At 43.8% G+C, this 15,124-nt stretch overlaps 3 protein-coding genes across 4 annotated transcripts; 1 reads left to right on the top strand and 2 right to left on the bottom strand.

The window, feature by feature from the left end:
- Window positions 1-422: 422 nt before the first annotated feature.
- Window positions 423-1,721, bottom strand: acyp1 (acylphosphatase 1, erythrocyte (common) type). Its single transcript, XM_071924153.2, has 3 exons — window positions 1,554-1,721; window positions 1,222-1,309; window positions 423-755 (listed from the first exon to the last, which is right to left on the bottom strand). The coding sequence occupies exons 2-3, from the start codon at window positions 1,300-1,302 to the stop codon at window positions 537-539; spliced, it is 300 nt and encodes a 99-aa protein (XP_071780254.2). The 5' UTR covers window positions 1,303-1,309; window positions 1,554-1,721; the 3' UTR covers window positions 423-536.
- A 791-nt stretch (window positions 1,722-2,512) lies between these two features.
- LOC139930870 (zinc finger C2HC domain-containing protein 1A) lies at window positions 2,513-4,233 on the top strand. Its single transcript, XM_071924185.2, has 3 exons — window positions 2,513-2,866; window positions 3,401-3,640; window positions 3,997-4,233. Exons 1-3 carry the CDS (start codon window positions 2,513-2,515, stop codon window positions 4,231-4,233), a joined length of 831 nt encoding a protein of 276 aa, XP_071780286.2.
- A 293-nt stretch (window positions 4,234-4,526) lies between these two features.
- Window positions 4,527-14,255, bottom strand: nek9 (NIMA related kinase 9). Of its 2 annotated transcripts, none has more exons than XM_071924136.2 (23): window positions 13,399-14,255; window positions 12,259-12,436; window positions 12,125-12,180; window positions 11,963-12,033; window positions 11,656-11,761; window positions 11,112-11,243; window positions 10,901-11,011; window positions 10,681-10,745; window positions 9,990-10,040; window positions 9,695-9,887; window positions 9,454-9,598; window positions 9,139-9,339; window positions 8,893-8,939; window positions 8,597-8,758; window positions 8,395-8,503; window positions 8,141-8,302; window positions 7,765-7,932; window positions 7,604-7,663; window positions 7,306-7,493; window positions 7,053-7,211; window positions 6,627-6,731; window positions 6,478-6,531; window positions 4,527-6,388 (listed from the first exon to the last, which is right to left on the bottom strand). In XM_071924136.2, the coding sequence occupies exons 1-23, from the start codon at window positions 13,582-13,584 to the stop codon at window positions 6,209-6,211; spliced, it is 2,889 nt and encodes a 962-aa protein (XP_071780237.1). In that variant the 5' UTR covers window positions 13,585-14,255; the 3' UTR covers window positions 4,527-6,208. The 2 variants fall into 2 exon arrangements, with proteins under 2 accessions (XP_071780237.1, XP_071780238.1); XM_071924137.2 differs by having other exon boundaries at window positions 7,610-7,663.
- Window positions 14,256-15,124: the final 869 nt, after the last annotated feature.

The following is a 15,124-nucleotide window of genomic DNA, read 5'->3' as shown; positions in this document are numbered from 1 at the left end:
GCCCAACAGGGATATGTATCACTACATTCAGGCTACATAAAATTTTTGGTTTATGTTAATGAACTGCACCTTTAAGAAATGCGATGCAGGATTTCATTCCAAAACGGGGGGCGTCATAAAATTCCGCAGTCAACATTTCAAAAGCACAGATAATTCTACCTGCATAAACTTATCAATGGTTCTCAAAATGACTCATAACTTCAATAGTAACCCATGACATACTTTACTTTCGTGCCAATAATCTTTTAGGAATGGTAATACAAGTTTTTCAGTTTTATTTAAATGCTGGATATCTCTTTTTGGAATGAAACTTTTCAAATATACCTATTATGCTATTATTGTTTTACAAAATAATCCATTCAAACAAGGTGAAGCCTGCTGGAGGAATTTTGCATTTATTCATGTGTAATTCCATAGTTTTTCTTGGTTTTAAGTAAACATAACATACACCTTTTACATTCAGTACAGGTGCTGCATTCCAACCACTAATAAATAAATAAATAAAACATCTACTTCACAGTTAATATTACACTCATCTATGGGCGAACTATTTTAAATGTTGAGTGATCTAGGCTTTCCACTTTCTTCTCATTCTTGAACTCCGCTTTGATTATCTGTGACTTGGGGCTCCCAGTGGACTTCAGCCATTGTTGCATTTCTTTCACCTTGTTGCTCGGGCCTTGTAGCTGCCCTTGAACAGTTCCTGCTTCTGTGTTTTGGACCCAGCCAACCAAGCCAAGCTTTTTCCCTTCTGCCTGGAAAATGAAGCACAAGGAGTCATGAAGAGAGATGCTTACGGAGGCATCTGCATGACTGGGATGGGAATAGGAGACATCATATAAGGCTGTACAGAATATGGTTTGACCAACGATAAGAGCCGTGAAGTGTGTGTGTGTGTGTCTTCCTGTACTTCTATCTTTGTGAGAACCAATTTGAATTTTAAACCTTCAGAGTGAGGTCATTTTTGTGAAGTGGAGCCATTTTGGCTGGTTCTCTCTTCTGCAAGGGGCTAGTTTAGGGTTAGGACTTGGTTTTAGGGTTAAGGTTAGAATTAAGATTAGGTTAAGGTTAGGGTAAGGGTTAAGGTTAGGCATGTAGTGGTGAGGATTAAGGTTAGGGTTAGTGGATAGGGAATGAATGGTGCTCATAAGGATATGTGTACAAGGAAATTTCGCATACTTTGTCAACTCAATAACTGTAGCTAATGTTTTCCAGACTCACTTGAGTGTATTTTCGAAAAAATACACCTTGCACCCTGCCAAAAACTTCATAATCCACTGAAACTAGGTCTTCATTGGACATAGTGGACCTAGAAAAAGAGGAATAAGACAGTCATGTCGATGTTGTGTTGTGTTTAGGTGGTGGTGTGATATGATAACAACCACAGCCACATGCATCGCAGAGGCTACAGCAGCCTACAGCTACAAGCTATGGTAAACAAATGGTACCAGATTTCATTTCTATTCTAAAGCTTTGCAGCCTAACGAAAAGTATGGCTTCATATTTATGCTGCACGAAATGATAATGGGTCGCCAGCTAAAACTTCAGCTCACCTCTATAGTTTTAGGAAGCTGTGAAGCGTTCCTCCAGCTCGGCTCTCCTCTCACGGGTCTTGTCGGTTTTGAAGCATACGGGACTCTGCTGCCGGAAGTGAGGTGTCGACCAATCAGAGAGCGTTTTCAAACGCCTTGTTTCTAGGCAACGAATGTCAACAAGTGTGGCTATCAGAAGAGGCAGGGAAGAGATAACAACATCAGAGTTGTAGTTAATGCTAATTCACCGTTACTTTTAACTCAGACGAGCATGCAGGTCAGTGTTAAAGGGTTTGAAACGATAAACTAGAATCTTGAACGAATGTTTTCCAATCCCAGAGGCAGTGCTGGTAAGTACTGACGGGTAGCTAGCAGCAATGTATCTAACTTAGCTAGGTTAACATTATTTAGCAACAGCAAGCCATGCCATATTAGCTTTTTCTCTTGATACAAGTATGCATATACTGCAGATAACGCCATAATCTCATTCACTTTCTTTTATTTTCTTGCTTGCTTCCTTGCTTCTTTTTTTCTTGTAAAAAGAAGTGATGGTGGAAAAACTCCCTCATCCACAGGTGATGAGGGACGGCTCAGGTGTCTCATGCAGAGCTCCATGGACCATCAGTAGAGCGTCAAAGACAAGACCTTTGGTAACAGACGACGAGAGAAGGCTGGTGCAAATGAATAGCAGCGACCACACACACATGAGATGTCAAAGAAGAGGCGGTCCTCAAGAGCCGTATAACTCTGCAAGACAAAGACACTGCAGTATTTACACCGAGGCACAAGACGGTGTCGTACCTGTTAGGAGGACAGATGGAGTCGACCGGGCATTTCCACTCAAGCCTGTGCACTACAGAAGAACTGTCACCTTCAGGACACAAGACTCACGTGATCCATATGAGTCTGAAAAATCCCCATCACACCCAAGAGGTCTTTCAGAGGTCAGTAGAAATTGGAAAAACGGCAACAAGAAGCCCATGGAAGTTCATTTAGTGTCCCAAGAGCATCTGTCAAACGGCATCAGAGAGGCCACTGGATCCCAGCAGCCAAGGAGAGACTCACCCAGACTGCCCAATGCACAACAGCGGGTGGCCAAAGCAATTCATGCGAAGGAGCTCCTACTACAGGAGAAGCTACAGAGGATTGAGAAAAAAATAAGAAACAAAATCCAGAGGGAGAGTACTGCTGCGGGTGATGATGAGCAAAGGAGTGAGGAGGAAGAGGAGGAGCGGCACGGCAGAAGACGAGCAGAGCAGGAAAAGGAGCGGAGAGAGACCAGGATGTCTCTGGCTGAGCAGCAGAGGAGAGAACCAGCAAAACGCAGAGAAACGGTGAGACAGGACAAACGACAGGAGGACATTAAACAACAGAGGAAGAAGCAAGATCAGTGGAACAAGGACAGAATGAAGAATACGCATGAAGAAGAGCGGGGCAGATGGGACGGAAGGGAAATTGAAATCGTGCAGAAGCCTCAGTCGAAGAGAGACAGAGATAGAGGATTTGAGGAGGTCATTGCTCATGAAAGGGGGGGAAATGGAGAGCTGAACAGAGGGAAGCGGGAGAACGTGAAAGAGAAAGAACAGAACAGAAGAAAAGGGGGGAATGGAGAGAAAGCAAAGGAGAAAGTAAAAGAAAGAGAACAAAATAAGACGTTTAAAGAGGACATAGACTGGACTAGGGAAAAGAAGTATATGGAACAAACGTCTAAGGAGAGATATGGCTCAAATGCGGATGAAAGGGAACAAGGCCTGCCTCAAAAGAGTCGACAGAAACCTGCTCATAGACTGGCAACAGAAAACCACAGCGGCAAGGGAAGGAGAGCATCCCGGGAACCTTTACTTCCGGCGGTTTCTAGTCCATCTCAGCCCAGCAGACTGCAGCGGGGGGAACTTGGCCCCAGAGAGAGCACAGACACCCAACTCCAGCTTCTCCCATGCGAGATCTGCGGCAGAAAGTTTTCAGCGGAAAGATTAGAGAAGCACCTCAAAATCTGCGAGAAGGCGCAACAGTCCCACCGCAAAGTCTTCAACTCCTACAATCACAGGACCAAGGGAACATCCCTCGAGGAGTTCTTGAAGACCCACACCAGAAGCCACACTCCAGAGGTAGGCCTGTCGTCTGTCGTTTTCTCTATCATTCTCAAATCTTTCAACTGAGGAATTATTAAAGAGTAACTAAACCCCAAATCCAAATCTGTGTAAAGCATGACATCTAATGGTAAAAAGCATGCTACTGAAATTACCATCTGCTATTGGCTGATCTTTGGTGCCAGGTGACGTCACCACCTGTTGTACTCTATAGAAGGTGGCATCATCTGGCACCAAAGATCAGCCAATAGCAGATGGCAATTTCAGTAGCGTGAACATTAGATGTCAGGCTTTACACAGATTTGGGGTTTACTCTTAAATAGGCTGCTGATGTATCTGATGTTTTTCTTTGTGGTGTACTGCTTCTTTTGCAGAGAAAGAACAACTGGAGGAAGAACCACGAGGTGTTCATTAGGAACATGCGTCAGGGTCATGACCCAGGTGGCACCCATGGTGGCACCCTGCAGCCCCAACCATCCGCCCCGGCCAACCCTGACTACGTGACGTGCCCTCACTGTTCGAGGCGGTTCGGTCCCGGGCCAGCAGAGCGACACATCCCCAAGTGCCAGAACATCAAGAGTCGCCCTCCGCCACCTCGCTACCGTCAATAAAACAACATGACGTCTCTCTTTTTTGGGCCAGTTAAAATATTAAAAAGATGTTTCATTTCATTACTTATCGGCATTTTGTTACATCATCTTTTCTGCCTCATATTCTGGTCTTTGTGAATGTTTTTTCTTTCTTTTTCAATAGGAGTGTCGAAGATCATTTAGGCTGTTTACAGGTACAACAGCATCGTAGAAGCAAGCTGAACTATTGCACTTTAATATCATTTATGCGTCTTCATGTGCAGCTTCTATTCAAATATTGTTGTAGCACACATAGCAAAAGATAGCTGTTGGTTTTATTTATTTGTTTTTTTTACACAAAGCAAGAAATAACAGTGTGTCTGTGAATTAGTGAGCATTTAGACCACTGTTACATCTCATCAATATTTGGTAAGCTGTTGGCAAACAATGATAAGGCATATTTTTTAAACGTTGACAACAAACTGTATAAAAACATCCACCCAAAGTAAAACATTGTCATTTTGGCACTATTTTTGGTTTCCATAGATTGCTAAGGCACTTTGACTGTCTTCTACACTGCATTGCACTGAATGAAAATGTTGCCAGTGTTATATTGTTTGATTTGACATCTCACTGACCAAGAGACAACAGCTTATACGCTATCTATAAACAAATAAAGTAAATTTTGGTTATCGTGATTACACTCAAGAAACAACAAAATCGACCAATAGTAAACAAATACACAAAATGCAAATAGACTTTTGCTTTCACAAATGATGCAAAATAGGGCAAAACAGATATTTCAGAATTCAGAAACAAGAAGTACCAAAGACAGATAAAATGGTTAAAAATGCATTATGAAAACACTAACAGTATTGCTGCAATGTAGGCTTGTATATGGCTTACAAGACAGTGCTTTCTACATTCTAAGAAAACTGTTCCAAGTGTTCATACATGTCACAAAGAAGTTTACCTATATCTGGTACACCAATAGAAATTCAAGAATCAATTAAGGCAACAACAATAAGTAACCTAGGTGTTAAAAATGAATCAGTAGTTCCGTGTTTCACACAAATGCCTTTTGTAAATATGGCAATACGACATGCAAATTTAAAAAGTAAATATTTGCATGGGAAAACTAAAATGTTTTTGTAATAGGCACTATCTACGATAAATACAAAAAGGTTTGAGAGGCTATACTGTATTTGGCATTTTCCCCTTTTTAGAATATCAAATGAATTGGAAATAATTCAGAATAAAGTGATCTAAAAAGTAATATTTTCACATTGGAAGATGCCATTGACATGAGTCATGAGCAATCTGGACATTACACCGGCTGCCCATCCTTATTTGGAATAACTATTAAAGATTAATGAGCTCTCAAGGGTTGAATATAGTAAACCTACACTTAGGATGAATTAGTAAAAGGTTTCCTCACTACTTTCATGAGCTGGTCTTACCTGTTATGTGATAAATAGTAACAAAACATCTGAGGCATGGGACTAGAAACTCAGTGCAGACATCACTGAGACAGCAACAACACCACCAACACATTGACTTAATATTCACATTGCAGAGTAACACTATGATCAGATTGTCTCTCGCAGGTGTCAAGGTCAGATGCTTCATGTTGAATCCAGCCAACATTTCAGTCTGTGGAAAACTAAAGCTAGATCACTGCACCCAGGTGAACTGATGTGTGCATATGAGAGTGTGCAAGGTATTATCTTACATATTCAATATAATCATGCGGCGCTATATCAAGCATGTATGACGTTAACACACCGTGAGTGGGCATGAGGCCGCCTTGGTGTAATTGTAAGTAATTGTCGAGTACTGAACTCTACTGCGTCTCAACTCTAATACTTCTGCACATGTCGACTTTGTCCTGCACTGACTGTCTCCACTGACTGTCTCCACTGACTGTCTCCACTGCCCTCAAACCGGCTTGTTTAATTTGATATGTGCTAAGAGTTTTATCACTTCTCCCGTAATCAGGGCATCTGCAGGTTGAAGCTCACGGACTAGCTCCTGCAGATCTGCCCCCATGGTTTGTGAATCCGCCTCCTCTTCCTCCTCCATCCCCAAGCATACGATCAGAATGGTGGTTTCCGTTCTTTTCGCATCCCGCTTCTCTTGCCGTTAGACGGTTAATTGCGGCCCAGAGCCTCTCATTCTCCTTCAGCTGGTCACTGACCTATATACAGCAAGAATACACATTCGACTGTCATTCACTCACATGGATCAAAGAAGGCACCGAGGCGGCCTCTGAGAAAAACATCTCACCTGCTTTTCCAGCATCTGGATCTTGCCCTCTTGACGAGCGACCGTCTCTCGCAGCTGCAAAATAAGGTGTAAGCTGTTAAGTCAGACCCTGGGAAAATGGGGTGTACTCATTGGTTCATGATGCCCTGTAGAGTGTGTAGGTTTGATACCTGTGTGATCTCGCTACTTGCTTTGCAGCACGCAGCTGATTCTCCTTTCTTACAGACTTCAGCCTCCTCCAGCCCGTTGACTTTATCACAGCTCATTCGTTTAGTCTGTGTAGACAATCGGGGAAGTAGTGGAGAGTAAACACACCATCAATATGTGTATCCATGTATGTGTATCAGCCAGATGTAACTTAAATGCCAAACAGGAAAATATAATATAATCATTTCAAAATGTTAAAACATAAAATAATACAATTCTGTAAATATAAAGATTTTTTGTCTGAAGTGTCTATCAGCTAAGGTTTAGAGTTAACCCATCTTTTTGGTGACCACTATATGAATGCAAATCACAAAGTCCTTTAGGCTACAAAGGTGAGAACACAAGTGATGTTGTCAAGAACAGTGTGAACAGATCTGCTGGGATATTACCGAGAGGCCTTTCTCGGTGGTAGCCGCTGCAGCAGCAGCCTTCAGTTCCTGCAGCTCCTCATAAGGCAGAGTGACGCTCTCGGAGTAAGAAGAAAGGCAGTCAGGCGTGGAGGTCTGGGAGTCCAGCGGCATGGGGATGAACTCTGCATCCTGGAGCTCCTGGTGGGGAGAATCATCAAAGATAGCAAGATGTTACATCCTCATTATCTGAACCAGGGTTTCCTGATTCCTTAGTGCCTTCGGGGTAACAAACCTTTCGAAGCCAGAGAGGGCAGGAGCTGTCCCCGGTCTGGTTTGCCACTGACATCATGGGGGTCTCCGTGAGGCGCTCCTCAGTATCGGCCTCCACTGTGCCACCTAGACCCCTGTCACGAACCTCCGTCTCTGCACCTGGCTCCATCTCGAGATCCACTGTGGATGTAGATGCCTCCTGGCCCAGCCCTAAATATACACACAGACACACACATACACCAAATGTAAACTAGCATCTTGCTCATCAAGTAAAGAAAATGCAGCGATACACAAATCAGTGACCAGAGAAAAGTATTTACCACTACCGATTGACAGTCCACTGCTGTTAGAGCGAATGGTCTTAGAGTTGAGGACTTTCTCTGCGAAGGAAAAAAATAAATAAAACGAAAATTAATTCATCAACAGACTCCTGGCTGCTGTGAGCATTACAGTGTAGAAGCATCTGGTGGTGATGACTGACCCATTATGAGAATGGTGTGCCATGCACGGCAAGAGAGGTCTGGCACATGGTGGAGAGAGCCGAAGATGGGCCTTGGCAAGGCAGGGCAAACCTCCGAGCCAAATCCCTTATCAGCAGGCATTCCAAGGCGCCCATTTCCTGCGTTTCCCCATGCAAAGATCTGATTGTCTGCAAGGATGAAACAGAAGTAGGTTCTACTGATCCGAAGACAATATACCCTCAGGACCAAAACAGCCTGGGCAGTCTTCTTCCTGGGGAAATAATCTCTAATACAAATTCTTATGACATCCACTTAACTCCCACAGTCCTCGTCACGTGTCCAGAAAGAACTGTATGTCATTTCCACAAATGCACCAGAACCTGTACTTGTTCTTACCCTCGGTGGCTGCAATGGTGAAGCCGTCTCCACAAGACACTTTGGTCACTACCTTCCCCCCAAACGGTCCCACGAGGACTTGGACACCCTGGTGTTTCTTGAAGTCCTTCACACCCAGCTGTCCGTACTTGTTGCAGCCAAAGGTGATCAGACGGCCGCGTTCTGAAAAGTCACAGATCGTATGGAATGACGATTCATCAAAATAGTGGCAATTTCAATTCACATGTCAAACATCGGGCTCTTTTTTGCAGTACCATCAATAGCAGCTGTATGGGTCTTCCCTGGAGCTACGACCTGGATCTTGAACCGGGCTAGCTGCTTCACCAGGGTGAGTGTGGTGGTGTATGGGATCCCCTGGTAGCCCTGGTGTGGTGGGAAGAAGAAAGCTTTCAAACACAGTCGTGTCTTCAACAATCTCTATATCTGGGTTGTAGCACTTCCAGTATGGCAGACTACCTCTCCTGGGTGGTTCTTGAGGCCAGAGACCCCCTGGTTCAGACCCAGCCTGTTGAATTCATTGTTTCCACACGCCAGGACCTTCCCCATTTCAGTCAAGAAGAAGGTTCCGTCGCTGCCGCATGATACAGAGGAGATGGTGGCTCCTTTGGGGATTTCCACCTGGAAAAAACAGCAAACAGACAGGACATTGCAAAGTATTAGCTGCAAATATGAATATTTTCTCAATGAGCTTGCTTAAAAAGGGCTTAGTGAACACGGTCATGGATATGCCAGTACAAAGAACACAGTCTTACTTGCATGGGAGAAGAAAAGTCATCCTCACATTCCAGGCCGAGACGCCCTGCATCAGGAAATCAGAGATAAATCAAAGAAGAAAAGCTGAAGAGCAACTTTGACCGTGACTCTTAAGTGAGTGTTTCTTGAAAAGGACGCTGTCTCCACCTGCTGGCTAAATTTGGAACAGCAAAAACAGAGCTTGGCAGAGGCCTAATGAAATCAGCTAAAAACAACATACAGTTACCAGCATTCCTGCTATGTACCATGCTCTCCACAGCCCCAGGAGTAGATGTCCCCGCTCTGAGTCAGCACCACCACGTGGTTGTCTCCGCAGGAAACCTGACGGACGGGCCGCTCCTCGAAAAACTCCAGGAGCACTGGCTTCAGGACCTCCATGCTCAGCTTGCTCTCCACTCCGATGCAGCCGTAGTAGTCTGACCCAAACATGTACATCTGGTCCTCGTCTGAAAAAGCAGCAGCATGCTCATTCAACAGCATGGCTTTTTGAAGACCACAAGATCGATCTAAAATTCCTGTCTTTGCAGTTGAGGTTGCAGTTTGCACATTTCCTCACTCACCGGTGACACAAGTGGTGAAGTCGGCCCCACATGCCACCTGTCGGATGGCCTTCCCCTGGAGCCCCTCCACCTTCTTTGGCTGCCGGTACGAGGCCTGGTCTCCGTGGCCCAGCTGGCCCACCATCTTGGCCCCACCTTGGACATTCTGACAAGAGAGGTGAGAAAGATCACAGTAGTGGAATTGGTAGAATATACACTGCAATCTAGTACATCTGTCTTACAGTGGTGGATTAATACTCACAGCCCAAGTATACAGCTCTTTTTCCACTGTCACCACTGCAAAGTGATTCTCCCCTGCACACACATGTTGGGCACTGCTGCCCCCTTTAAAAGTGTCCAGTTTCTGAGGGGTGAACTTTCCCCCGCCCCAGAAGTACACCTCCCTGGAGCGTGTTGTCACCACGGCAACAGGGCTCTCTGTCACGGTACTCAGCCTAAAGCACAGATAGGACAACGCATCAGAATTGTACTCGAGGGACAAAATCAACAGGCTCCTAGTCCTAGTAGAGCATATTAAATAATTGGCAACAACTTACTTTGGTTTCTTCATTGCTGAGTTCAGCAAGACAACTCGCTCTTCAAGCTCCCTGAAAGAGCAAAAGGTTGTGAACAAGGGCATGACTGTTTTGACTATATCCAGCCCCCTTTACACCTGGCGTTAAGATGCGTCCTGGGTGATCGGACTGCGATCGGATAGCGCAAAAACACATAAAATCTAGGTGTGAATGCACTTAAGACACACTGAGATTCGATAACATCTGACCACATTAACAAAGTAGTGTAAATGCAATGGGTGTTCAATCCACATATAGGAACTACATAAATGGAAGTAAACTATTACTTCTTGTAACGGAAGTAAACAAAGTAAACTGGCAGCCCTATGCTCCGCTGTCGCGTATGATACACATATTGTCCAAGACGATCTCCTCCTCTGTGCATACAAAAATGCCAGTTTCTTAGCACTTGCCATCCTAGGACGTATGAGGGGAAGTGACGTATGTTTTGCGGGGGAAAGAGAAATCCGATCCCAATGTAGATGCATGAAACTAATTTTAACACCAGGTGTAAATGTAATCCAGCTAAAAGATATCGGGACACAATCCGGACATGAGACGCATGTGAATGCCAGGTGTAAAGAGGGCCTGTATCTCTATTTCATCTGACAGAATCCACAACATCTTCCATTCAAGAAATCACGTAACACTATTTCTCTCTCAACCAACTCACTGTCTGCAGCAGGAGATGATTGGCTGGTCCAGAATCTGGTCAGCTGTGGGCCTCTGTGCAGGATCCTGGGACACAAATAGATCACAAGCACTTTACGCTCATATCCATCACATGGGCTAGCTTTTTACACAGCCCATGTTAGACAACAGTATGTAATAACTGCCATCAAACCATTTGTTTCACAGCAATCTGAAACAGGACACTCTCTTGATCCACTCACTTGATCTAGACACTCGTACACCAGCTTGATCAATGCAGAGGAATAAACATTTGAGTCCACTTCCATAGTCCAGTTGCCTTGGACTATTTTCACACACAGGTTCAGAGGGTTCTGGTTGGACACAAACAGCACAGTGAATAAATTCTGTAAAAATATCCAGCATACTGATTAATGCAAATAACTGAAACAAGCTGTGTTGATGCAAACCTACCGTTGCATCAAATGTTCTGGTAAGAGTTAAGACTTCAAAAATGACACATCCCATGGCCCAGATGTCTGATTTGAAGTTGTACTTCACTCCTTGGCACAGTTCAGGCGACATGTAATACGGGGTTCCCACACACTGGATTTACAAAGAAAAAAAAGAGTGCAAAAAGTAAATAAACTCGACACTTATTTCAAGCTGATGCAGATATAATACCCATGTTTCAGCTACACCATACAATAGCGTGCAGAGCTATACAGCAAATAATTCAAAATGAGTATTTGCAAAGTAAATTCACAATCAGCAAACACCCACAGCCTCATGTACTGTGTAACCAACTCCCATCTGGATACTCATCAGACAGGAATAGCACCGGCCAAGGTCGCAGCAGACAATTAGCTGTGCACAGTCGCTGCTGACATTTCTGATGTGTGCTTTCATCACACTGGGTTCCTGTGTCTGTAGCCGCTATGGACTGGACTACAGTTATGCCTGGTTGACTACATGTTGCAGGAAATGGTGGAGAAACTTTGATGTTAAAACAACTTACAGTCTCAGCCATTTCAAACTGGGAGTCGAGTTTCTTTGCAAGGCCGTAATCACCCAACTTGATGAGGTCGGTCTTAGTCAGGAAAATATTCAGCGTTTTGATATCTCTGCAAGAAAAGTCAATGCGATTAGGAAAAATGGCTCCAGCACCAAGAACCTGATCATTGCTCATTACATTCATTTATATCATATCATTCAATTATGAATGATATAATTATGAATGTGACAAAATAGCCAGTCAGTTGACTAACAACAAAAGCAACAACAAAACATTGTCAAAATGTAAAAACTGGAGCTGAGAAACTTACCTGTGTAGGACCCCAGCCTTGTGAATGTGGGCCACCGCTGAGGCAATTTGGTACAGGTACCATATGACCGTCTGAGAAAAAACATATTAATAGGATATATATATGTATATATTGGAGTATAATGTGTTTTGTATGTATTAATTGCCCTGCGCTGTTCCATACCTTTTCACTGAAAAGTTTCTTCTTCTGTTGGTTGATTTTATCATACAGGTTTCCTCCTGTAATAACAGCCATGTAATATTTAGTCACTGATCAACAACATTCAAACTCATCTCAATCAAACTGTATTTCCTTACCATTGCAATATTCCAACTCAATAAGCAGAGTGTTTTTATCCATGAAGTGATTGAAGTAGGCTATGATGTTGTTGTGCTCCAGGATGGAGAGGATGCTTATCTCGTTCATGACATCTCTGCGCTCCTTGTCTGACAGACAGTTCAAATCCACCTCCTTCCATACCACCAGGGAGTTGTCCTGGGAAAGCCAGAGGGGGTTATGTCACTCAGTAATACTACAGCAGTGGTGCCCAAACTGGGGTTCAGGGACCCACCGGACGCCTAAAGGGGGCTCCAGGGGGGTCCCCAGCAAAACGAGGGTGTGTTACTGTTACTTCATTCACTAGAAACTAGTACAAAGACAGAAAGTATGAGGATGATTCTTCCAAGACAATAAAAATCTTCTGAGATAGGAGGGTCCCTGGAACAAAACCTTCATCAAATGGGTGAGTGTGCGGTTGAAAGTGCATGTATCTGGGGAGAGCCTTGACCTGGAAAGGTTTGCGAACCTCTTCGCTGCAGTATGTATACCCTTCTTTCAGAGTAGAGACGAAAGCAAGGCATGGGAATGTCATTTATCTTGCTCTCACTCAAGAATTTCTCACAAGGGTATGGAAACAGAGGAACAGTGAGCCACTTTAGTTAGCCAGAGGCATTAAATCATGATGTAGCAGGACGAGAACTTGGTGTAGCACTATTAACAAGATATTTCTAATTTTGTGATCAGTAATGACCATTGTTACATGGTGTACAGTAGTGGCTCTCAACCTTTTTGGTGCAAGGCCCCATGTCCAAGAAAAAGTTGTGGGGACCCTGTACATGAAACCTGTTCTCCCTGCAGTGATAACAAAGGTGTTCACTTTGGAGAACATAATGTGTTTATTAAACGAAAAGTGCTTGTTGAAAGTTACACTGTATAACTCTTGCTCTTTCAAACATGACACAAAAAGGATGGTCATTTCAAAAACTGTGTTCATGAAAAAAAAAACGCTTTACTGTCACTTTTTAACTTTGCTATTACTTTTTAAACATAACAAACATGAATGAACCCTTCTAAAGAAACCAAACACATGTATAGCCTTATGTATACCTTATGACACATCTCAAAGATGAACTACAGCTCACTCGTGTACAGAAAATTGTGCTGAACTTGAAACCTACCTCTGTCCTTCTGTACAGAGTTGCTTCACCAAACGCCCCCCTCCCGAGGATCCGGATAGGAATGTAATGCAGCTTTTCCTCTTCGCCACTAAATGTGCCCGACGCTGATCGCCCGCTGGCCACGGACTCACTGCCCAAATCTGAGTTTAGCGAGGCGAAATGCCTTTCATAGTCCTCCAGTGACATTTCTGTATAGACACTTGGTACAGTGATGATAATAACCCGAACAGGCCTGACGACAAATGTTTCTGAAAGCCTGCTACAAAAGCATAAACACGTCTATCATGTTACCTATCCCGACTAATAAGGCGTATAGTCACTATATTAGTAAAGCACGAGCATCGAAGCCCCCTTTAAGAGAAATAAAACGTAACAAAATGTGCAACTATAATAGTTGCACCAGTGTCAAGCCTGCCAGAATAAAAAAAAATAGAACGTCCAGCCAACTATCGAACTTTCAAAATAAAAGCCTTATCGACCCGCCCACTGGACGAGCCAGTGTTGTGGTGTTTTGTGAATAATAGTAACGCTTTTACGCTGAAGGCAAAATGGCCGTACTTCCCGTCTTGTTCTGGCTATGTCTAGCTAGCTTGACGCAGCTAGCTAAGAGTTTCAATGTTAGAGGAGGAAATAGAAAGCAGAGCGCTTGCAGTTAGGAAGTCGAAAGCAGAGCGCCCATCGTAAATAAATCCCAAACTGTCATGTAACTGTAATTCCACGAAAGCAGGTAAAGTACTCTACATAATAACACGCAAGTTAACATGTGTACTAGACTTCCTAGACGCGTCTAGCCTCAGACACTAAATCAACAGAGCCACAACATAGAGAAAGTCCACCGCAGTGTGCGATGAGTCAAGGAGTCCATCTTTTCCATTTCCATGCGCACAAACCCGGAAACACTCAAATTACAAGGGCTCCCAAACTTTTTCCTGCCAAGAAAGAGCCCCCTAACAGATACACATCAGATCACAGACCCCCCTCTCCCCCATGTGATAACAGCTTTGCCCCAAGGAACCCCATGTGATAAGATTTCTGTTGTTAGATATCATTTTGTAGAGAACTGTCTGTTTTGTCAGTGGGGAGTGAAACCTCTCATCAAAATAATCTTCATACATTCTCATTGTGCTGACCTCTGGTGAATGTAATGTGAATTTTGCTAGGGCAGTGGTTCCCAAAGTGGAGTCCGGGGACCACCATGGGTCCTTGAAGGGGTGCCGGGGGCGCCCGCTTCCTAGAAGAAGGCATAATGAGATAATAGATACTATTTTGTTCATAAGTGTCACCTACAGTATATGCTGTTGATGTGGGTATAAAGGCATATCGATTGACAAAAATATTCTCGGATATCATTCCTTAGGAGGATAAAACGTTATTGTACAGCGTTACAAAGTGTATATTTGGGGGTCCTTGATATGAAAAGGTTTGGGTACTCCTTTGGGACCCCCTGCAGCCCTCTCAAGGGCCCCCAAAGGCCCCCAGACCCAACCTTGAGAACCAGACTTCCCATTCTTTCTCATTCTCTAGTGCCTACTTGTCACAAGTGTAAGAAATGTAGTTCATTAGGCCCAGCAGGGACATACAAGGTTTAAACCCTATAGCAGTTAGCTGCCGCGCAACAAAAAAACACAGCAGCTAAAATTCTTAATCCTTACAGAAGAAATTCTCACTTAGAAGAGAGACGGTAATGAGTAATGGCCCTCTCCCTCCACACACACACACACACACG

Source organism: Centroberyx gerrardi, chromosome 17 (genome assembly GCF_048128805.1).
Source record: "Centroberyx gerrardi isolate f3 chromosome 17, fCenGer3.hap1.cur.20231027, whole genome shotgun sequence".
Taxonomy (NCBI): Eukaryota; Metazoa; Chordata; class Actinopteri; order Beryciformes; family Berycidae; genus Centroberyx; species Centroberyx gerrardi.
This window is presented reverse-complemented; position numbering and strand designations above follow the sequence as displayed.

Coding starts and splice junctions, on each gene's coding strand:
- acyp1 (XM_071924153.2), bottom strand. CDS start 1,302: ATGTCCAATGAAGACCTAGTTTCAGTGGATTATGAAGTTTTTGGCAGG. Junction 756..1,221: donor TTTTTCGAAAATACACTCAA/GTGAGTCTGGAA, acceptor TTCATTTTCCAG/GCAGAAGGGAAAAAGCTTGG.
- nek9 (XM_071924136.2), bottom strand. CDS start 13,584: ATGTCACTGGAGGACTATGAAAGGCATTTCGCCTCGCTAAACTCAGAT. Junction 12,181..12,258: donor TGAGTTGGAATATTGCAATG/GTAAGGAAATAC, acceptor CTGTTATTACAG/GAGGAAACCTGTATGATAAA. Junction 10,041..10,680: donor ATCATCTCCTGCTGCAGACA/GTGAGTTGGTTG, acceptor TTGCTCTTTCAG/GGAGCTTGAAGAGCGAGTTG.
- LOC139930870 (XM_071924185.2), top strand. CDS start 2,513: ATGGAAGTTCATTTAGTGTCCCAAGAGCATCTGTCAAACGGCATCAGA. Junction 2,867..3,400: donor CAGCAAAACGCAGAGAAACG/GTGAGACAGGAC, acceptor AGTCCATCTCAG/CCCAGCAGACTGCAGCGGGG. Junction 3,641..3,996: donor CCAGAAGCCACACTCCAGAG/GTAGGCCTGTCG, acceptor CTTCTTTTGCAG/AGAAAGAACAACTGGAGGAA.